At 46.7% G+C, this 23,877-nt stretch overlaps 1 protein-coding gene across 4 annotated transcripts in view; it reads left to right on the top strand.

Annotated features, from left to right (window-relative positions):
• Window positions 1-23,877, top strand: part of KLHL5 (kelch like family member 5) — a 90,191-nt gene that overhangs the window by 15,131 nt on the left and 51,183 nt on the right. For all 4 annotated transcript variants that reach the window (XM_054989864.1, XM_054989865.1, XM_054989863.1 and 1 more), the window contains exons 3-5: window positions 10,580-10,762; window positions 16,272-16,408; window positions 18,131-18,327. In XM_054989864.1, coding sequence (XP_054845839.1) covers window positions 10,620-10,762; window positions 16,272-16,408; window positions 18,131-18,327 — 477 coding nt within the window. In that variant the 5' untranslated portion in view covers window positions 10,580-10,619. The remainder of the gene's footprint in view (window positions 1-10,579; window positions 10,763-16,271; window positions 16,409-18,130; window positions 18,328-23,877) is intronic.

The raw sequence follows: 23,877 nt of genomic DNA, 5'->3' as shown, positions 1-23,877 counted from the left end.
AGTTTTTAGAGGGAGGTTTCTGGTTTCCCTTTTATGTTTTTCAGTTCGTTGCATGATGCGTGCCACAAAGGTGTGCCCTTCCCTTCAAATATATTTGATTGACCCTCTTAGCTCTTTAAAGTCTTAAGTAGCAAATGGACCTCCTCTAAATTGCTCTGCACTCCTATTCACTTTGCATTGTCGAGCTTTATTGGTGGAAGCTAATTACAGATGGATTGTTCTGCGTGCTTTATTCTTTTCATACATAAAAGGTTTTGTGTGAGGAGAGTGGGTTGGAGGAGGGGAGATACTGTAATGTTTGACTTTTCTCACTTTGTTATTATTTTAATTGACATGTAAGGGAAATGCATGGAGGCTGAAGGTCTTTCAAATCTAAAATGTTTATGTGAAGTAACTTTTTTTTTAAAAATGCCTGTAATAGTGCACTCGGTGGGGTAAATAATTAGTGAAGGTGATAGGAATTAATCCTCACTTGAGGCCGCGTGGACTGCAACGAATGCCAGCCAGTGTTTTCAGTCACAGCTATTTCAGTGTTTGTACAAAGAGGAATGTACCATTATTACACAACTTATTCTGAAGTTATCAAATGAATAATGTAGAGAAAACATCCCATTCTTACAGAGATGTTCCTCTGGATCACTAAACAGTAAAAAACTGTAACTTTGATTTCCTGGGGAACGACGTTAAAGGTGACCTGAGGTTTGGAAACAAAAAAAAAAATACAGTATTTAAAATAGAGAAGAAAAGCGTTAACTTTCTCTTCATATAGGGTTTGATCAACTGCACCCCCCCCCCCCCGAAACACGCAGACACACTGCTGTGCACACAAATGTATCGACCATAGATACGATCAAGCACCAGGTGGGTGTGCAATAGAAGATGGGGCTCGAATCCAACCGGCTTCCCCAGTCCTGACAAAAGGGGCGAAGGCTCTGCCTGGGAATCCTGGGACCTGCCCTGGCAAAAGCCACGTGGCTCGGTGGCGATGCTAGCAAAGGGAATGGAGTGAAAAAGCTGGCTGGATCCAACCGAGGCTATGGAAGTCTTTGCATGTGTAAACGTGAATGTGTTCAGGCATACCACAGGGAAGCCTCACGTGCTTCTCTATGGGGTGTCTAGCCCTGCAAACCTCCGGTTGTGTTCTACCAGTGGTCTCCTGACTTTTCGATTTGAGATCGCCAGAACATGCCAGTCTGGCTGGCTTCTTTCTCCCCCCTTTCTTCCCATAGGTTTGTCCTTTAGCTTCAATAAAAAGAGAATTTAAGAGAATTTGAGATTTAGAGGTTTAGTTTGCTTCACAGTAAACCTGAACTGATGTTGAAGGCTATTGAAACCATGTGAGCATGGAGGGTGAGGAGCTTTTTAAAATGTCAATATAACATGGTTATCGGAGTTTGACACTACATTCTGCGCTTTGTACTTACTGGATGCAGCCACCAATGTAAGAAATCAACACACACATCTCATGCATAAGAATGTAATTTACAAATAGCAATTATCTTCACTCTCTTTCCTTCAGAGAAAAATCTAGTCTTCGCATCAATCAGACTAACATCTAAGAGTTAAAAACTCCATTTATTTTCATGAAATTTACAGTCTTATTTTAGAATGTATAAATGAGGAAAGCAAAAACAGTGTATGTAATTCTTAATCTCATGGGTACTTAAATTTAATTTCTCTTGAGGCTTCCTATAGAATTCGCCTTGTAGTGTTCCAGTTGATAAAGGTGGGGAAATGTTTCCTTAAAAGATCCAAGACTTCCTGCAAACGTCTGTATAAAATTTCTAACAGTGGAGTGAGTAGTTTACGGCTTGGCAACTGCTATAACTGATGGGTCGTAGTGTTCATGTAAGGAAAGTTATCTTGAAGTAATTGCATACTGTCAAGTGTTAACTCAAGAAGCAATCGGTACATGTCTTTGCACACACAGAGACTTTTGCGATTTATGATGTTGCTCTGAAAGTGACCCATGCCAGAACAGCAACTCATGATTTCATCATAAATCTTTCATAGAATGTTAATTTCTTCAGCAACTCAATTTATGCTTTTATCTTTGCACTATACATGGTTAGGAATGGTGGTTTTCCAACTTTGGTACATAATTGTTTGTTCCTTTTTTCCTGTTGTTTACTGGGAGAGTGTGTTGAAAATAGAAGAGATCTTCCAATGATCTTTCCAAAATAGATCATCAAGGTGTGATAGATGGGCAGGTCTGTGTTGGTAGGCTCCCAAACACTGTCAGATCACATGACAAACATATCATTTTGCTCTGGAAAAATGCGATTCTCTTCTCCCCCTTCCTCCATGCATGTCCATTGTAATTGTGAATATTGGAAACAGTGTAGTCCGTTGCATGTGTGTTCCCTCTCAATGGTTGTCTAGTACCTGGGAGATGATTAGAGAGAAGCAACTCGGGAGGGGCTGCAGCTCAGTGGCAGAGCATCTGCCTTGGATGCAAACCTTCCCAGGTTCAATCCCCGACATCTCCCCTTGAAAGGATCAAGTCATAGGTGATGCGCAAAACCTCTGCCTGAGACCTTGGAGAGCTGCTTGCAGCCGGGGTGGACAAGACGGGCCTTGATGGTCTGATTCCTCTTAGGGCAGTTTCATGTGCTCTCACCGTAGCTGTGATTCCTCTCCCGGCCTCCCAGCCCGTTGAATTTTATTTATTACTACTTCAGATTTGCTTACTGCCGCAGCACAACCATCTTGTTGAAAGGGATGAACACCAGCAAGGCTAACTTCTTTTCATCTTCGTTCTTCTGTGCCTCCACACATGGGGACTGCACAGGCGCAGGCCAGCCGCCGGAGAATTTTCTAGAGCTTCCATGGCTCCGAAGGGGCCGTTTGTCGCGCGCCTCAGCGACCGTTTCCCGCCCAAACGGTCACGTGATCCTCCAGCGACCAACGGCCCCTTCCCTCAGTTCTCTTCTTGCCGCCGCTTGGAGAGAACGTGAGCTTCGTTGCTCTGTGCTTTTTTGTGCTTGTGCTTTATTCTGACTGATTGCTTGGACTTTTGACTTCGGACTTCGTGACCTCGACTATTCTTCGGATCTCGTTTTGGACCTTGTTGTGGACTCGGTAATTTGACTCGGACTGTTTCTGACCTTCCTTTCGCGTGCCCCTGAAGATGGCCTCAAAGGCTCTCTTCAAGCATTGCCTCCAATGCCACACGAAAATGGCCAAGACCGATGGCCATGAACTGTGCCTGTTTTGTTTGGGGGAGACCCATAATGTATCGGCCTGTAAGATTTGCCAGGGCTTCACCAGCAAGGCCCGGCAGGAGCGCAAGGCCCGACTGAACTCCTCCCTGTGGCAGAAGGTCATGTCGGAGGGAACTCCGTTACGTCCGTCCAAGGCCGGCCCTAGCCCCTCTGCCGAACGGCAATCAAAAGCTGGCTCAGTGGCCTCCGCGAGGTCGGGGTCGAAACCACGTCCCCCGAGTACCTCGGCGTCGAGAGCGGCCTCTCCGGCGCAGGGACCGGTGCGGCCGCCCCGTAGCGCGTCATCTACCAGGTCGGATCCGAGACCAGCTTCGGAACCGAGGATCCTGGTACCGAGTCCCCGGTCGGAACCGACGACCGGTTCGATTCCGATCAAGGCGAAGAGGTCGAAGCCGAGGTCCCCTTCGAAGGCGAGGAGCGCGTCGGTTCCGAGGTCTTCTTCGGAACCAGCGAAGAAGAAGAAGAAGACCAAGCATCATCGGTCGCCGCGTCCCGCTCCTCAGGAGGAGGTCATCGTGCTTCCTCACACGCCTTCCCCTCATCTGGGCTCCCCGGAGCCAGAAGACATCTCCGTGCCGGTGCCGGATCCGATGGCCTTCGAGACGGTGCCCGCAGAATTCTCGTCGGGGCCGGAGCCGAGCCCGCACCGTCGGAGCCGACCATCGCTTCCCCTTCGGTCGCCGAGGCTGGAACCGAGCCCGTCTCCTCGTCGGAGCCGTCCGTCGCCTGCCCGTCTGTCTCCACCTCCGGTCGGTCGTGAGCGGCATTGTTCCGGGGACACTGTCCGATTAGTCCGGTCCGCTGCGTCCCGGCATCGACAGGCTTCCTACCTCCCCTCGCCATACCGTTGCCAATGGGAGGGGGCACCTGCGGGCTTCTCCGTGTCGGAACCGAGGCCTTCGACATCGAGATCGGCGTGGGCTCCCCCTCCGCTCCAGGTTCCGGAATCCCAGCTTGGTTCCGATGAGGAGGATGTGGAGAGCTTTGGCGGCTACCAGTCGGAGTCCTGGTCCGAACCATCGCCAGCTGAGGAGCTAGTGCCATCGGCGGACTCGCCATTCGAGGACCTCCGCATCTACACCGACCAGATGGCAAGGATGGCCAAGGCTCTCGAGATGGATATCTCTTCAGCAGTCCCCCAGACCAAGGACAAGCTCCTCAAACGTATTTACGGGGACAATCCGGCGTACGTTGGCTTCCCCATGCTCGAGGGTATTGAGGAGATTGTGGAGAAGGTGTGGCAGGTGCCCTGTGATCAACCTCCAACATCCAAGCGCATCGAGCAGCTTTACAAGATCAAGCAGGGCACCTGGCCGGCGTTGGTGAAGCACCCTCCACCTTCCTCCCTGGTCACAGAGGAGTTCAACCCCCGGCGATCGGGTCACTCCTCGGTGCCTGCCGATAAGGAGGGCAAGAAGCTGGATGCCATAGGCAGGCGCCAGTACATTGTCTCTTCACTGGGTCTGAGGATTGCCAACTACCAGACCATCATGGCAGGGTACCAGCTGTACCTCTGGGAGAAGTTGGCATCCTATACCCGGGACCTCCCTCCTGAGCAGAAGGCTGTGGTGTCCCTGCTGCAGACGGAGGCTGTGAGGCTGTCTAAGCAGCAGATGAACGCTGGGAGCCACGCTGCTGACACTGCTGCTAGAGGGATGGCGTCGGCGGTGGTCCTCAGGCGCCACTCTTGGTTGCGGTCGACGGCCCTGTCCCAAGAGGTGCGTTCCAGGGTGGAGAGCATGCCCTTTGAAGGGGACTCGCTGTTCTCCAAGTCCACCGACGAGACCCTGAAAAAGAAAAAAGAGGACAGGCAGACGGCGCGGTCTTTGGGTCTGGCTCCAGCGGACAAGCCCTCCTCCAGGTCACGGTACGCTCCCCGGTCTGGCCCTTACCATTACCAGGGCAGATACCAGCAACAGCGGCCGGGCTACCAGCAGTATCCTGCCTACCAGCAGCGGCCTTACCCTCCCGCACAACAGCAGAGGAGGCGTCGGCCCTTCAAGCCTCGTCAGGCACAGCAACCGGCCCAGCAGAAAGATCAGCAGGGTGCCGGGAGGCAGTACTGACGGGTCGCGCCAGCCGTATCCCTGAACTTTTCGGACAGACTTAGTCCACTCCTCTCTGAGTGGGAGTCAATAACATCTGACTCATGGGTCTTAACTATTGTTGAACTGGGATACGGGCTGGAGTTTGTTGAGCTGCCTAGATGCAGTTCGCCCCTGACAGCTGTCAATAACACTATGGCCGAGCTGGATGCGGAGATCGTGTCGCTCTTGGCCAAGGGTGCTGTGGAAGAATTGCCCTATGAGGACTCTGTAAAGGGATTCTTCTCTAGGTTCTTCCTGGTCCCTAAGAAGGATGGGGGCTTACGTCCCATCTTAGATCTGAGGGGCCTTAATGCCTTCCTCAAGGTGACCAAATTCAAAATGGTAACGTTGGCGGCTGTGATCGCCTTGCTGAAACAGGGAGATTGGTTTGCGGTTCTTGACTTAAAAGACGCATACTTTCACGTGGGCATACGGAAGGAGCACAGGAAATACCTGAGCTTTGTTTACCGGCAAAGGGTTTTCCGGTATAAGGTGCTCCCCTTTGGCCTGTCCACTGCCCCACGAGTGTTCACTAAATGTGTGGCCCCAGTGGTTTCCTTCCTACGGGAAGAAGGCTGTACCATCTTTCCGTACCTCGATGACTGGCTCATCGTGGCTGAATCAGAGTCTAGGCTGGTACAGGACATTGCCTTGGTACTTAGCACTTGCCAACGCCTGGGGCTCCTGGTGAACTTGGAAAAATCCAAGCTGGTGCCCAACTGCAAGGTGTCCTACATTGGTGCACTGTTAGACTCTGTGGAGGGTAAGGCTCTGCTCCCCTTGGAGAGGGCTCGGTCCCTAAGGGGTCTAGTGTCCATGTTTAAAAGAAACCGGTTCCAGTCTGTGCGCACTATCCAGTGCTTACTAGGGCATATGGCAGCGGCCACCTCTGTGGTGCCTTTCGCTAGGCTGCGTATGCGCCCTCTCCAGAACTGGTTTGTGCGGAGGTACGATGCTCTGCTGCACCCTCCGTCCCTCAAATTCTCTATCCCGAGGGTCATCCTCGGCTCCTTGGACTGGTGGCTGTCTGATGACAACTTGTTTAGAGGGACCCCTTTTGGGTATCAACACCATGACATCACGGTTACCACTGATGCCTCTCTGTTGGGATGGGGGGCTTACTGTGGTGATGTGTCTGTGCAGGATGTCTGGTCTGAGAGGGAAAAGACCCTCCATATCAATGTGCTTGAACTAAGGGCCATTCGTTTCGCACTTGTGTCTCTTACAGCACTGCTGAGAAATCGTCAGGTCTTGGTGCAGACGGACAACACGACTGCCATGTACTACGTGAATCAGCAGGGGGGCACAGTGTCCATGGCCCTGTGCCGGGAAGCCACGCTCACTTGGCAGTGGGCTATCAGGAACGGCGTGTCGCTCCGTGCTATACACGTGGCTGGGTCAGACAATGCCCGGGCAGATGCCCTCAGCAGGGTCCCCTTGCTGGACCACGAGTGGGAACTGAACGTAGAGTGCGTTGGGCCGATCTTCCAAATGTGGGGTCATCCAGTGATAGACGTGTTCGCCACTGCGGCAAACACCAAGGCCCACACGTTCTGTTCCAGGGCAGGGAGCGACCCCCTCTCTATTGGGGATGCCTTCCAGTTTACGTGGACGCAGGGCTTGCACTACATGTTTCCTCCATTCCCCTTGATTCCCAGGGTCCTGTGCAAGATAGAGGAGGACGGGACGGACTGCATCCTGGTGGCCCCCTTCTGGCCCCGGCAAGTTTGGTTCCCGAAGCTCCTGCGGATGTCCCAACGGACATATGTGAGTCTGCCCCCTCGGCAAGACCTTCTCCTAAGACCTTCCTGGTCCACCACGATCCCAGGAAGCTGCACCTAACGGCTTGGCGGATCGTTCCTCCCCGATAGGCTTTACTGACGAGGTACAGAGGGTCCTCCTGAATGCTCGTCGGCCATCCACTAGGCGCGCTTATGCGGCCAAGTGGCGCAGGTTTGAGCTCTGGGCACTTGCCAGAGGAGTAGTGCCTGATAGCAGTCCCTTGGGGGTTGTGTTCGAGTATTTGTGCCACTTGCGTGGCCTGGGCTTGAAGGTGTCCTCCCTCAAGGTCCACCTGGCAGCGATATCAGCTGCTCACACCCGAGTTGAGGGTGCTATACGGTGTTTTCTCACCCACAATCCCGCCAGTTCCTTAAGGGCATGTATAATCTTTACCCACCTGTGTCTGCGCCAGTGCCTCAGTGGTCACTGTCCTTGGTGCTCTCCCGTCTCATGTTGCCTCCATTTGAACCTATGGCTACATGCCTCTTGGATATGCTATCCTACAAGGTGGCGTTCTTGGTGGCCGTCACTTCGGCCAGAAGGGTCAGTGAGCTGTCAGCACTGCGGTCTGACCCTCCTTTTCTGGTGTTTCATCCCAACAAGGTGGTCCTGCGTCCCTGCCTCGGGTTCCTGCCCAAGGTGGTGTCCGCCTTCCACCTCTCGCAGGAGATCTCACTGCCTGCATTCTTTCCTCAACCTTCCTCTAAGGGGGAAAAGGCCCTTCATTCCCTAGATTTGAAGAGGGCCCTAGCCTATTACCTGGATAGGACAAAGGAATTCCGCACCTGTCCTCACCTGTTTGTATGTTTTGGGGCCAAGGACAAGGGTAACAGGGCTTCCTCACAGACCCTGTCTAGGTGGATTGTGGCGGCCATTAGCAAGGCCTATTCCCTGGCAGGGGTGGCTTGCCCGCTTCATGTCAGAGCCCACTCCACGCGGTCCCAAGCATCCTCTTCTGCACTCCTCAGGGGGGTTCCCCTGGTTAACATTTGTAAAGCAGCCACATGGTCCTCTGCAGACACCTTTGTCAGGCATTACGCCGTTGATGTCAATGCGGAGCAAGATGTATCTGTGGCTAAGGCTGTCTTACACTCCCTTTTTTCCTGAGGGAGTCTTGGGATAACCTTCTTGGCGTACCTGTTGGGTACCCTTGAGTGAAAGTGTGTATATATGTACCTGGGGGTGTGTATATATGTAAATATTGAGTATTTATGTATCCTTACACAGTTTTTTACATAGATGTATATATGCTTATCTATTTATTGTTGTTCTTGTTTGTTCAATAAAATTGTGTTGGACTTCACCCCCGCCTTCCTTATTGTGTGAAGCTTGGTACACTCCCATGTGTGGAGGCACAGAAGAACGAAGATGAAAACAGGGTTAACATACCTGTAACTTATGTTCATCGAGTTCTTCTGTGCTGACACACAACCCTCCCTCCTGCCCCGCTGTGAACTCCAATGCACAATACTGTGATGGCTGTAACGGAAATTGGTGTTTTTAAGGTGTTATGGCTGAAGTGTGTTGGTCAAGCGGCGTCAAGGGAGAACTGAGGGAAGGGGCCGTTGGTCGCTGGAGGATCACGTGACCGTTTGGGCGGGAAACGGTCGCTGAGGCGCGCGACAAACGGCCCCTTCGGAGCCATGGAAGCTCTAGAAAATTCTCCGGCGGCTGGCCTGCGCCTGCGCAGTCCCCATGTGTGTCAGCACAGAAGAACTCGATGAACATAAGTTACAGGTATGTTAACCCTGTTTTCCCTGGCGTGGTGCCCTTTTATTGCTTTTCTCTTTTGCCTTATTTTCAGAAGTCAACATTAGGAACTCCTCCCCTTCTTCAGTGCTGAAGCCTGCATCTTTTCTATCTATATGAGGAAAGTGTTACTGTGACATTTGTGGGCTCTACTGCGAACAATGGCACTTAAGAGAAAAGCATGGGGTTGTGTTAGCCTACTAGAATGGCCTTCAGTTAACAGCAGCTGGATTTTTTGTTTCTTTCCTACCACTAACCTCCTGTTTGCCTTTTGTTGAATAAAATATCTGCATTTGTCAAGCGGTTGCATTGACCAGGCATCAACAAAATGTGGATCTCATAAATGCAAACCTTAGCTATTGAGTTATTTCTACCTTTGCACGCTGACAGAAAAGTTACACATTTGCCAGAACCGGTAAAAGACCATCTGAAAGCAAATTCTTCAAAGAAGTTTCTTATATGAAATTGTTTGTAGGCCAGAGTAGGATCCAAAGAGCCATTTTGGATGTGTGCAGAGCACACATCAGTGTGGCCTCTCCATTTCTTTCCCTGAGCATTGGCAGATGTCTGTGTGGTTCCACAGAACTTCTGGAACAGTTTGCCCGTCTCTGCAGGGGCTGCACTTAAGAGCAAGAGCAGAAGCTCTGCCGAGCAAAGATGCCAGGTGTCCATTGAGATCCTGGTTGCGATTTCAAACGGAGAAGAAGGCCTATAAAGAAAAGCACAGAACAGTTGCTGACGAAGATGCAAATTGATTTCCCGTTGCAGGAGTTGCTGGAGGTAGCTTGCAGTCTCTGATGAAAGGGCATTTTGCTCCGTTCAGTTGGAGTTGACAATGGGTATGGGGAGGCATCTGTCCTGAGCTTTCTCCGGTTAACGAAGCGTTTGGGGTATTTTAGACCTGTGGAAGGTCTTGGCTCACTGACTGCAGCCTTGGTATAACTGGTCAGTCTGAGCCACCTGCTGCTGCTGTGCTAATATCTGGCTCAGGAAGATAAGCGTAGAGGTCGATGCTGCTTTCCTTCTTACATTCATCTATACAACTTTTTAATAGGCTGTTAATTTTGAAACCTAATTATGATCACATAAATGCCGCTACCATTAATTGCGTCTTTGCGGGACAATTAACCACTTTCCCAGGCGCATAATTAGTACGGTGCTCCAATCATCAACTTCAGAGTGATGTCTGAACCTCATAAAACCGCACTTGTACTTGTGTGCCTTGTGTGTCGTGTGTGCAGGAGAGTGTTGTCTCTGTTTTGCATACTCTTCTCAGTGGATCTGCCTCTTAGTGGCATTTAGGCTTCTTTGTACAGATCTCTTTGAAGTCTTGTACTTCAAACCGTCGATTCATCTAGCTTCTCTATTGACTTCTTATTATTGAAGAAAATAGTACCACATTAAGAAGAGAGGAGCACAAGAGGGAATTTTAAAATCTTTGATTTATTGCTCAGATTGAGTTATAAGTGGCTCACTTACCAGCACAGATGTGACACAGGAAGCCAATAACTGGGATGTGGTCGTTGGCAAGCAGCACGGGAAAGGGTATCTTAACCCTTGGCTCCCTGCTGCTTCCTAGTCTAAGCTCACCCCCCCCCCCCCAGTGGCTTTGATCCCTGTTGGGAAGCATCATATGAGCCCCTCTTTTGTGCATAGTACAAATATCTCTTTAAATGTTTGTGTGTGTGTGTGACTCTGCCTATGAAGATGTTTATATATGTATTGTCGTCATTCCAGGACTTCCGGTAGCAGCCAGGCTCCGTCATCTTGCCATACTATGGAGCCTTGTGCATCGGATGAATTTTTTCAAGCACTCAACCATGCAGAACAGACTTTTAAAAAGATGGAAAATTACCTGAGACACAAACAATTGTGTGATGTGGTATTAGTTGCTGGCGACCGCCGAATTCCTGCTCACAGGTAAAGATTCTTAAGATATAGGCTACAGCTCTTCTTGGTATGTTGCTATATTTATCACAGTAGTTAAAAACAAACGTTTTGGAACACCTGTTGGAAATCCACTTTGTGTGTTCAGACATACCACTGTTGCTCTTTAGTCTGGTAATGTGATTCAGAGGAACCACCCCTGTTCAGAAACAGATTTATGCGCACAGGTTGACTTTGTTGCTAATGGAAAAGCAGCAGCTGCTTGAAGAGAAGTGCCTGATACGATAACTGAGGATGCATCTACAGTGCCTCTTATCTGCACAGGTATCATGATGTAATTAGTAGTGTTCACTAATTACACCTGATCACCTGTTCACCGGTGAAGCGGGAAGAACAGAAATGGGCTACATTCTCCCCAGCTTTCCTCTCCCCTTCTAGCTTCACCACGTTGACTTTGGCAGCACTGACCATATTTTGGGACAAGGGAGCTTCTTCACCCTTGAAGACTGCAACCTCATGCATATTTATTTGAGAGCAAATGCCATGGAACTGTAGGAAAACATAGCAGAGATTGTGCAAAGATTGCGCATTGGAAGTAATGAGAATAGATTCACACACACACACTCCAGTGTAGCTCTGTAAGAATACTTTACTAAAGGATAAAAATTAGGGTTACATTTGGAGAAAATAATAAATTGCTAAGCTGACTACTTCTTGCTAGATAAGTGACTTAGAGTAGAGACAAGAAGAAGTGAAGTAGTGGAAGAGGAAAGGAGGAATGAACAAAGAGCAATAAAACTTCAGTATGTAGCATCAATTAATTTCCCCCAATAAACTAACTGCCCAATAGAAAATCCTAATCTTACTTCATTATGCTTAGTGACTCCCCTTTCTACGGCGGGAATCTTATTCGAAGCTCTAATGGTTACATTCAAAGTATGTTTACTAATTAAGTAGGTAACACAAACAGTTTAACTCTTTCATGACTGAAATGAAAACACTTGCTAAATTCCCACAGGAACTCAGCGAGATTTAATTATGAGTACACATGTACAGGCTTGTACTGCACGTGGTTCATACACTTCTGTGACAGACCTAGTCAGGGCTCTTAAGTATAGACTATGATGAATAATACAAACTTAATAATTTGTGCAAAAATGCCATCTGTTATTGGCTAAGAATTCATCTTGAGCCAAAGGGCTTAATGCCCTTGTTGCTAGCTTCTGGACCTTACCCTTCATGGTGCTCAAAGATAGCTGATGAAATTAAACTGATTGGCTTGGACCCGGTAGCCGTGTTTGATATGGGACTCAACAAAGCAAAAGCTTTAATCACCCAAAGACTAATTAATATAGAGTCCCAAAATGATGAGGCAATACTCCCTCTATGCTGTAAGAGCTTTAAAAAAGGACTGAGTTACACCATATCCCCATATCTTTCGGACATTACAAACGAAAGATGTAGGTGGGCCTTCTCTAGAGCATGATTTGATCCGTTCCCTCCTGCAGTTTTGTACGGGAGATTCTCCCGCCTGCCTTTGCAGCAGCGTTGTTGTCCCTGTTCAAATAAAGTGGTCGAAAATATCACACACATACTTTTGCACTGCGAATGCTATCAAGAAGAAAGGATACAATTAATTATCCCACTACTCTATAGATTTAAACCATTACAGTATTATATGGATTTTAGTCCTGAAACCCTTCGGGTATATCTTTTAGAGGATAGTCGCAGTTCTGGCAGTTCTCCAAAGAGGTCACATGTCAGGTGGCCCCGCCCACCTGATTCTCGGCCATTTTGGGCCTGTTTCGACCTGGATTGGGGTCAAAATGGCCCGGATCGGGCCTCTGATGGGTGGTGGATCACTTTCCTGTTCAGCAGCGGCCCAATCCTGACCATTTTGGGTCCCTTTTTGGCCATTTTCAGCCCCTTTTTGCCACTTTGGGCCCAATTTCAGCCCTGAATGCCCAGGATTGGGTCCAAAGCAGCCAGGATAGGTGATGTCAGGGGGTGTGGCATATGCAAATCATTTATGCTAATGACACATTTCCGGTGATGTCAAGGGGTGTGGTATATGCTAATGAGTCATGCTAATGAGTTCCTCCAGCTCTTTTTCTACGAAATGACCCCTGTATATATTATCATCTTTTATGTATTTGTCCATTTTAAGTATTTAAAAACTGTTCTTTTTTATCTGTACTTAACTTGGCTGGTCTTGCGACCGTAATAAATGAATGAATGATTGATTGATTGATTGAACTTGTGCAAAAAACTGTTGCAGGAATGTTTAGCAAATACATTATTACTATTTTGACGCATTTGAGCAACAAAATCATCCATTTTTAATAATAAAAATCATCCATTTTTTAAAGTTTAAAAATTAATGCTTGTCTCACAACCTCTTCCTCCATGGATATTAAACGGAACGTGTTTCAAAAGTTGTACTGAATGTGCTTGCGTTAGATTGAAAGCATAATAGAGGTTGAATTTATACGAAGGGAGAAGTCTGCTCAAGGCAGTCAGCAAACTCTTAGAATGGAGGCAAGAAGCAGAACAATAGTGCAAAATCAATGAGGAAATCATTCTTTGGTGCTGACTACGAGCTGGAGAAACAGGACTAACCTTTGGCTTGTTCCCCATCCATTAACATTTCACAGAGGTTATCACCTTCTGTTTCCCACTTGTACGGTATGCGAGTTGTATCATCCTCAGTGTCCGAGTTTTGCAAAAAAGCAGCCATTGTTCCTTGTGTGTATCTGTAGATCTGCCGGTACTCATGCTCTGACCCTGATCTAAAGATATAAACATAATAATAGCTACAGTTTATCTTTCTCCAGTGCTGCTAAGTATTATTTATATATTTATGAACACTCATTCCCCATTTTCTCCCCACTGTGGATCCAAAGTGGTTTAGGTTGTTTTCCTCTCTTCCATTTCACTATAGTGCAGCCTTGCAGCTCTTTGCCTCTTAAGAGAGCCTGAGAATGTGATGGAACTCTGATTATTGGGAGGTGCGTCCTTAATGACTTTCAGTTGCAACAAATGAAACAAAATGCCAGTAAATAAATCAGTGGCTTGTAGAGAGACCCAGCACCTGATGGTACTCACTCTTACAAGGCTTCTGGACAAGAAGGATTCTCTTTAAAAAATAACCAAGTTGATTTGCCTTGCTTAAAAGAAGACTTAAGCTCAACAGGACTACACCATGAATGTTCCTGTTGGCGTGAAGTCATTTTAAAAAACTAGCTATCTAGGCATGTCATTCTCACTTTCCCCTTCCTTCTGCTTGCATTTTACCACTCTGCTTTTACACTGCCTTCCCCTTACTTTAAACAGGCTAACTCATTCTTCTGACATCTTTCCACTTTCCATTCCAGAACACGTTGCTGCTGTGCAGCACATCCTACTTGTGGCCCCAAATTGTAGTGTATCTTGAGCCCCATTGAACTCCCAGCATGAAATTCCAGGAATTCATTGTTCTCACCAGTGTTCATTAGGGGTGCCCCTGGAGCCCAGCATGAAATTCTGAGGGACGGGTCGTGATGGTGTTCTGGGGGGGTTGCCTCTCTCACATGTGTACTCCAGAACTGTGCTCCAGACATCATTCCTGGCACAACAAGGAAGAGCTCCAGAGCATGTAGGAGTCTGCTCTGGAGCTCCTGGGCCCACTCCCTGTGCTTCCCCCTCCTGCTAACCAGGTGAAGGGGGGAGGGGGGACAGAGGCTGCGAGCTGGGAATTCCCCACCTCCACCAGGGGACTGGTAACCCTAGTGTTCATAAGCTTCCATAGATGAATGTCTGGCCCAGTTAAGAAACTATTCTTCCCCCAATCCTTCCCTTCCCACCTCTTTCTCCTTCCTGCCTGTGATGGGGGAGTGAGAGCTCTCTGCCCATCTAACATTCCAGTCTGCCCTACAAAACCACTAGACATCTTCATGCTTGAATATGATTTGCATACACCCAAAACTCAGGGGTGCTCTTTTTTGTGCTCTTTTTATGAAGTTGCCTTGTTACTGAGTCAAACCAAAGATTATCTAGTCCAGTATTGTCTACTTTGACTGGCAGTAGCTCTCTTGGTCTTGGGCAGAGGCCTCTTCCATTGCTGCCATCTGAGAAGTTTTTATTGCATATGTCAGGGATTTAATGTTGACCCTTCTGCATGCAAACCATGTACTCTTCCAATGAGCTGTAGCTTCTTGATCAATCCTACTTGTGTTAGATTGTATAGATATTATATCCTATATTCAATTGTTACATTTGTTCATGGAGGACCAGTGAAGCAGGTGCGCCTGGTAGGGTGACTCCTCATTACACATGGGCATGAACACGAAAAAAAACCCCGAACACGCTGTTCGTGGTTCGTTGCCATCCACAAACAACGAACATTGACGAACATGATGCTGTCACGAACATGTTTGTTGTTCATTGTTCATTGTTTGTGGGGGCCTGCAGCACCCCAGCACCCCACTTAGCCCCTCCTCCCCTCTAATCCACTTACCTAGCCTTTTAAAGATCCCTTTAAACTATCAGCTGGCAGGCAGCAGGGGGGATTTGCTCGCACCTGGCAGGGCCGGAGCCCCGGGGTGCTGTAATGCTGTTCGTGCCCATGTCTACTCCTCATTACCCCATTGCAGGCAGAAAGAAAATTGAAGGAATCACTGGGTTGGATCCCCACCAGCTTTCCTGCTCAATCTTGCCTCGCTCCTCTCCTTACTATAGCTCCTGCTTTTGTCCTTGTAGGCTGCATGGTCTCCAGCATAATTTTTTTTGAGGTGGTCAAAAGGGACTCTTTCTATCTTTTTCATCAGTAGAAAAACTGATTGACTTCACTCCACTATAACCTTTTATATGCACCTTATCATATGGGGCATGGCTTTCATAATGTATGATGGCCTCTCTTACTCTCAAGGAATTGATAACTCCAAAATACTTTTCTGTGCAAGAGTTTGTCTGGTCTGCATTATATTTTGTAATTATGTAAGAAGCTTGTGTGTATACATGGGCAAAAATATTTGTTGTTTGCATGAGTTTCACTAATATTGTAAAATATTTAGAAAAGTAGACAATTAGCGGGTTGTATTCGTGTAGGTTTTAGCCCATACCTGTTCCATAACTATGGGAATTGTACTTTCCCAGAGCTGGAAGAGATTGCTGGCATGGAGCAAAACGTGGCAGTGATTCCTCGCGTCAATGGATTACTGCATCCAGCCCAGTGACCTGACAGGGCAACCTTCACTCCTCCACATCTGCTTACAAAATCAGAAAATGTACATTGGTTTCCCCTCAGCTAAGCCCTATATGATGGTACATCATGGTACGGCAGGATGTAGCCGGCAATGATGCCTTATTCATTTGGGGGCAGGAGAGTCAGTAGCGTCTCTTCTCATTAACTTCACAACCCCTGGGTTAAGGAGCAATGCTTCGTAAAGGGACATTAAAGCATGTTTTCATTAATATTCTTCCTTCAGTGGACAAAATAAAGCAGATAACGAGTGTCAGGTTGACTGGTTTAATGCCCCCCCCCCCCAATTTCATATGCTCGCAGGTTGGTGTTGTCCTCGGTCTCAGACTATTTTGCAGCCATGTTTACTAATGATGTAAGGGAGGCGAGACAAGAAGAAATCAAAATGGAAGGCGTGGAGCCAAACGCACTGTGGGCCTTGGTGCAATATGCCTATACAGGTAATGAGCGGCGGGTGAAATTGCTTAACATTCTGTGTCCAAGTGAATATTTTATGTCAGAGTGCCCCGTGTAAGTGAGCTGCATGCAGTGGTGTAGGGTTTCTGGAGAAAATACGAGTTGGGAAATTTTCCAGATTTTTTTCTAATTCCCTAATTAGACTGTGATGGCCTGGCCTGTTATATTTATTTTGCCTTATATTTAGTAAAAAAAAAATTAATTACCCTGTGTTAATGTATGTTTCAATAGTAACAAAATCTTGAATTGCAATATTTGATGAGAGAGAGAGAAAAACTTTTAATTAAAAGATAGTATAATATGTACTCATAAGGATGTATAGTATGTACATAATTTTGACTTGTGAAAAGAATCATTGAAAACTGCTGACATACTTACAGTTCAGTCCTATGAAGAGTTACTCCAATCAGAACCCAGTTGGTATCAATTCAGCAGCCCAAAGAGTTGTGAATGATACACCATGGATGAGGTTGTCCACTCATCTATTTCAACAGAATTTAATTTACTTCCAGGGCAGTCACTAGGGCACCTACGTTTTTACTGTCATTTTCTGTAGCATTGTTTGCATTACTTGCTAGTTCCATATCAGATTGGCCATTACAATATCCGCTCCATCATGTGAGAGGAGACATATACAGTGAAATCCTAAGCAGAGTTACTCCAGTCTAAGCCCGTTGAAGTCGCAGCTCCTCAGTGTACCAAGGAGCTAACTGGGTACAGGAACAAAGAGGGTAACAGGGAGCGATTTTGTTGATGGCTTCAGAGAGACGGCCATGCCAGCGCTCCACCAGCACATCCAACGAACCACAAGGGGGCAACAGATCCCACAGAGCATTCTAGAAACCGACTGGGTCCATCTGTCTCTGCGGGTGGGCAAAAATCTGCTCACCGCCTACGGGGGGCGGGGGGCGGGGGGCAGGGAGGTGTGCCTAGACGAGCCTTCAGGACTAAATCATGCTTAAATCATGTCCAGATCCACAGAAATCCCCAAATCTAGCTTGTGGCCTGCTTGATACAAACAGAGAGTCCCAGTGCTCCATGGAAGGCATCAGGTCTGCAGCCCGTGAGGAAGTGGCGTTCTCAGCATGGACACTGAAATCCCCCAATACCAAAAGTATTGGGCCCCTCAGCACCTGACAGTTCAAAGCATTTTGTCTCTAAACCTTGAGGTCCCATTCAGCTCCGATTCTGGTTTATAAATCCAGGTTTGTAGGCAGGAGTCAAACCGTGGTTTGTTTTGCTTGACTTGGACTTCTTAAGGAACTGTGACTTGTTCCAGAACAGAATGTTTTTGGTCTCTGTGCTACAGAAAAGGAAAGAAGGGGAGCACGTGAGCCTAAAGACTTCATGCAGTCTGAATGCAGTCATAGCAACATGGAATTCACTGCTGGTAGATGTGATGGTAGCTACTAGCTTAGATAGCTTTAGAAAGGAATCAGTTACATTAGGTGACCTTTATCTGTTCTCTGTGATAACTAATGGAACCTCCAGATTAAAACACAGAATATCTCAATATCAGTTGCTGGTGGGACAAATAATAGTGGGGGGCTGTTGTCTCCATGCCCGACTTGAGGGCTTCCCAAAAGCATCCGCTGTTGTCCAGCATCCTACGTCCAAGATAGACCTTTATATGATTTTTTTAGAGCTGCTCTTGTGTTCATATTCTTTCTTAAATAATGAATACTTTTTCTAATTCCTAATTCTAGGTCATCTTGAACTAAAAGAAGATAATATTGAGTGCCTGTTATCTACAGCTTGTATTCTCCAGCTCTCTCAGGTTGTAGAAGCTTGCTGTAAATTCTTAATGAAGCAGCTTCATCCATCAAATTGCCTTGGTATCCGCTCCTTTGCTGATGCACAGGGCTGCACAGATTTGCATAAAGTGGCTCACAATTACACCATGGTATGTTGTTTGCATGTATATCCATAATCTGGTTATTGACTGGGGGGATTGTTTCAAGGAATAGGGCAGAAAAGAAGAGATAAAGATCTTTCAGGTATCTCAGAATCTGTTTTTGACATTGTGTATGAATTGGAGAACTTAAAGGCTCTTGCTCAGATCTCAGCTCTGGCATGAGCTTATCAGCCTCGTGCAAGCCCGTCTTTCACCCTGACTCGTTTAACTGGAGGAATAACTACTGGCCTATATTGCAGGGTTAAAATGACAGTATGTGAAATGCTTTGCCTACTTAGAAGAGTAATATATATAGAAGAGTAATATATGGAAGAGTAATATCATACAATGTACACATATATGCATACACACACTGTATCATGTGTAAAATCAGTAAATTCGGGGGCAAGAGGAGTGTTGCAGAGCATACTGAGTTTATTGCTGATTTTTGTCTGCTGAATTACCTCTTTTTCTACCACTTTCTTGTATTCTTGTTTTCATGCCTAAGTTAATTCTCATGTATTCTGAAGCTGGTCCTGTGAAGATCCTGAGATGAACAGATACATTGTGAAATTTTGGCAATGCATGAAAAAGGGTCTTAAGCATATCCTGAAAGTAGGAATATGGTGGTCCTGACCAGTGTCAAGGCTTGTTGATATGCCGTGGTTTGCTCTGACTGAGTCAGGCTGAATTGTGACCTACGAGCCACTGTTCTGAAGATGCAGTTGCATAAATAGAGAAGTGTAGGTCCAGTTCTTGAATGTATCTGTTTAACCCTATTGAAATAAACAGGCTGAAATGTGTAACTGCTTGTGTGTTAGTGAAGACTACAATAAAATATTCCATATGGAGCTTGTATGATAAGCAAAAATGAACTCTTATTGTGGTCTTGGTTAGTGAGCACGGATAAGTCAAAGGCTTGAGCCTGTAGATGTTGTCATGTTACTGGCACTCTGGTCCTTAAAGTAAGGGCCAAACTAGGTGTTACATTTTCTGACTCCCATTCAGCTCAGTCAGATGGCAGCCTCTGGGAATTAATTCCCTGCTGTCCCTAAGAAGAACTTCACTAGAGCAGATCAGTGGTCCATCAAGGTATTTTGTATCTGCATTATCCTTATTTGATTTGTATGTTTTGAACAGAGAACATCTTATAAGTAATTAGTAAATGCTAATGTCCATTGTAGCTAATTGTAGCTAATGTCCATTGATAGACACATCCTTTACAATTTTTTTAAATCCTTTCTTTAAAAAATCTAAGCGCTGTAGCCCAGGTGGCTTGCATCAAGATGAAAGGAAGGGCTGGACAATGTTTATTTACTTCATTTATACCCCACCTTTCTCTACAGTGAGGACCCAAAGTAGGCTACATTGTTCTTTTTCCCTCCATTTTATCTTCTCAACAACCCTGTAAAGTAAGTGAGACTGAAAGTGTCTTAGTGCCCAAGGTCATCTACAGCTAAACAACATGAGACAACTTATGTGAGTTTAAACATGACTTTTGAAGTATGTGTGCTCATGTTCACTTTTCCCCAAGCTGAGCATGTATCCTGTAACTTCAGTCTGTGTGTGTAGCTGCATTTGTGAGGGTCCATGTGAGTTACTGGTGCAGAGTGCCAATTTTGGTCAGAGTGGGGGAAGACAAGGGATGGTATCCCATGATACACCTTCTCTTTGTGCATGCTCAAATCTTCCTCAGCAGTACAATGCAAATTCGGTAAAAAGCGGCCATTGTTTCCAGTGGAAAATGTGATTCAGCGCTTTCCAGGGGCCTGGGTGGGCTATTTTTGGACCAAATTTGCTGGGGATCTACTCCTAACTGTCCTCTAACAACCCTCCGAGTTTCATGAAGATTGAACTTCGGGGGCCATTTTATGGCCCTCCAAAGAAGGTACCCCCAGCCACCTCCATTATCCCCTATGGGGAAAACTAGGGGAGCTATTTAGGAGGCTGGAGTGGCATTTTGCAAGCAAAATCCACCTAATTTGCAGGGGATCTACTCCTAACTGTCCTAAAAAAAACCCCAAGTTTCAGGGAGATTGGACCTTGGGGGCCATTTTATGGCCCCACAAAGGAGGTTCCCCAGCCACCCCATTTGTTTCTCTTGTGGGAAAAAACTGACTCCCAAATGGATCATGGCTGCTATGGCCACAGGCACACTCTCAATTACAATCTACACACCAAACAGCCCAACACAACCAAAATGAAACCAAAACCAGTGCTGTCTGAGCAGGCTGACCAACCACTCTCCACTGTTCCCTATGAGGACCAACATCACACCAGAGAATCACCCAAACCAAACTCAAGCAAGGGAATGGGCCCCCCTCTCCCGAACCAAACTGATACAAGGGGAACACTTCAAATAAATAACAGAAAATGTAAGGTTACTAAACAATAGCTCAGCTTATCTTTTTAGATCTATTTTGGAGTTAGCAAATGCTTATTTTTAAGATCTTCTTTTTCTCTTCCCAAATGTAGCTAGACTTTTTGGTTTTCTCTTTTGTTGCACATGGAGTAACATGTTTATTCATCTACGGTCTTCAGTGCAGTCCCACATTTGGAACTGCGCTTGCTTAGGCTGGCCGCTCGGAAACAGGAATTTTTTAGCTTAAGGCTTATAATGAGGGGGCAACCTCTTCCCAACCGGTCTGAGCTGGATTTTCCTGCCAAAGCGGTCACATGACAGAGGAAAGTTGACTCCTCCTTCCCTCAGTTCCTTTTTTGCCACTGCAAGGAATGAACGTCTCTTCTTTGGCTCTTAGAGTAGGACCTTTGAAATTCATGTCGTTAGAGTTGTTAAAGTTGTTAAAAGTTATGATTCGGTTTCGTTTTCCCGGCCATGTCGGACGCTCCTCTCCGCAGGTCTGGGAGGAAACGTCCGAGCAGCCTGACCGGGCGGTTGACCCGCGAGGGTTAACCCCCAGGACTCCCAGTGAGGGAGATGGGGTCCGGAGCGCGGCGGGAAGAACCCCCTGAAAGCAATGCAGGGGGTAAATTGCCCGTTTGCTCCAATGGAGGCCGGCAGACTTGCGCAGCGCCTCGCGTGCTGCCGGGCCATGGAGAACGGCAATAAGCAGATATAAGGTGAAAACCTGTAAGTAAGCGAATCCCTTCTTACTTCTAAGCGTATGCAAAGAATTGGTGGGAGTTGAAGCTAAGAAGGAGCGGATTTCTTCCCCTTCTCGGAGTTTCGGAACTTAGATGGCGCCCCCCCCTAAGATGGCGACGAGAAAGCAGAGCCCAGCAATAAGTAAATCGGTGATGGCGACGTTACAGGGGAAGGGGGAAACCTTGGAAGAGATGGTGAGGAGAGCAGTCTTTGATGCTGTGCAGCCCTTTGTGGCGAAATTAAATGAAATGGGGCAAAAGGTTGATTCAGTGGAAAGCGAAGTGAAAACCATTAAAGAAACAGCGACCGGAGCAGAGCAGTCTGCGCACGAGAACGCAGTACTCATGAAAGCAGCAAGTAAGGAAGTGAAGCTTTTGGAGAATAAAATAATAGAATTGCAAGTGGACCGTGCCCAAACGGTACTGCGTCTTCAGAATGTAAAAGAGGAGCAAGGTCAAAATCTGAAAGATCTGGTGTCTGGACTTTTGGCGCCATTCGCAAAGGCAACTAAAGAAGAGTTAAAAAGCGATATTTTGGAAGTCCGGCGGACATCTTCAAAGTATGTAATGAAGCGTCAGCTGCCTCGCGAGATTATTATTGACTTTTCATCTAAGAAGACTCGGGACACCATTTTATATAATTCGTACAATGTGGACTTGGATTATTTGGGCAACAAGGTTAAAATATTGAAAGATGTTCCATTTTTGGCTCGTAAAAGAAGATTCAAGTATAAAGGACTTGCGGCTTCCTTGAGGAAATGTGATATAAAATATAAATGGTTGTTTCCAGAAGGCGTTTGGTTTAAATATAAGGATCAAACCTACAAGATTACATCGGAAGCGCAGCTGACAGACTTTTTGTTCAACCATCAGGAGTTCCAGCAAGAAGAAAGTCCAAAGTCTGAAGGGAAAGTGGGGGGGGAGGAGAGAGCGTGCGCAGCTGCTTCAGCTGCGCAGAGAGAACTGAGACCGAGACGCGGGGGGGGGGGGGGGAGAAAGCCTGATCCTGAATATAGTTTGTATTGTATAAAATCTACCAATCTGATAGCATATTAGAAAGTTAACTTTTAAGAAAAATTACAGCATGAAGGGAATACAAGACATGTAGTGTAGCGTTTGTTGTTTATGTGTTGCCCTTTCCCTTTTCCCACTCCCCCCTTCCCTTTTTTTCCCCTCTCTTCCCTTTTATATTTTTGTAGTTCTTTGTAGTTTTTTATGTTAGATATTAAAAATAAAAAAAATTCAAAAAAAAAGTTGTTAAAAGTTACAGTGTTTATAGATAAGGTTAGTTAGTAGTTTATCTGCTGTGATTCTGGGAAACTTGAGCCAATTTCCCTGGGACGCGCTTCACTCTCTAGTGAAAAGATGGTGGACAAGTCGCTGATTAAGAAATGTGAGAAATGTGGGACAAAGATGACAAAAAGTGATAGTCATGTTCTATGTTTGGCTTGCTTGGGCGAAGAGCATATTGTTGAGTGATGCAAATACTGTTAATTGTTTACCCCGAAAGCCCGAGCAGATCGGTCATCCCTCTTGAAGTCTATGCTGTGGGAGAAAATGGTTTCTGGCTCCAATATCCCATCAGCTAAAAAATCTGCCCTGGTGGAGCCCTCGGCATTGCTTGATTCAGCACAAGCCCAAGTGTTGATCTTAATGGGCCTGTTGGGTCTGGTAGCTCCTACTCGGCATTGATCGAAACTGTGCTCCCAATCCTCCTCTGCTTTGGATCCGATATCCAGTGGAACGCAATCAGATCTGACAGTTCACTCTGGGAGCTGAGATCAACAACATTCGAGGTCAAGAGATATATTGGCATCGAACCACTCAGCTACTAGTGTTGTTTTGGTGGACTGCCCTCTGTTGGAAACATAAAAGGAGGACTCTTGGCCACCGGTTCAGGTGGACAGCAAGAGGAATTCTAGTAGCTGCCCTTCAAGGAAGAGAAAGAATACGACTAAGAACCGAGAAGATCACCCACATAAATCTCAGTGTTGATTTCCACCCCCCCGTCCAGGGCTGGTTCCCAGAACTGGAGGAGGACTGAATGTCAGCTTCTGACAAGGGTCAAAGTTTGATGGAGAGATCCTCCGATTCGGAAAAAGATGATGTGGAGTTGCAAACTAGCTTTCAGAGGAGACACCGCTCGACCTCTTCTGAGCAATTCCCGCAATCCTACTGGACTCTGTGATATCCACCATACCCGCCATTTGGGTACCGACATGGACGGGACTATTACATCACCTACCCACCACTGCCAACATCTGTTTGGTCGATATAGATGAAATGCCAACAAAGCTTGGATGTGAGTTGGCACCTGTCAGTCCAGGCACCATTATCAAGGCATGGATCTGATTTGGTGTCAGGAGAAGTAATCGGTTCCGAACATGGTACCAGTTTTGTGTCAGATCCATCCCCGGAGGAGACGGAGTTTTAGACAGGGATTCACCCACGATA

Source organism: Eublepharis macularius, chromosome 10, assembly GCF_028583425.1.
Source record: "Eublepharis macularius isolate TG4126 chromosome 10, MPM_Emac_v1.0, whole genome shotgun sequence".
Lineage (NCBI taxonomy): Eukaryota > Metazoa > Chordata > Lepidosauria > Squamata > Eublepharidae > Eublepharis > Eublepharis macularius.
This window is presented reverse-complemented; position numbering and strand designations above follow the sequence as displayed.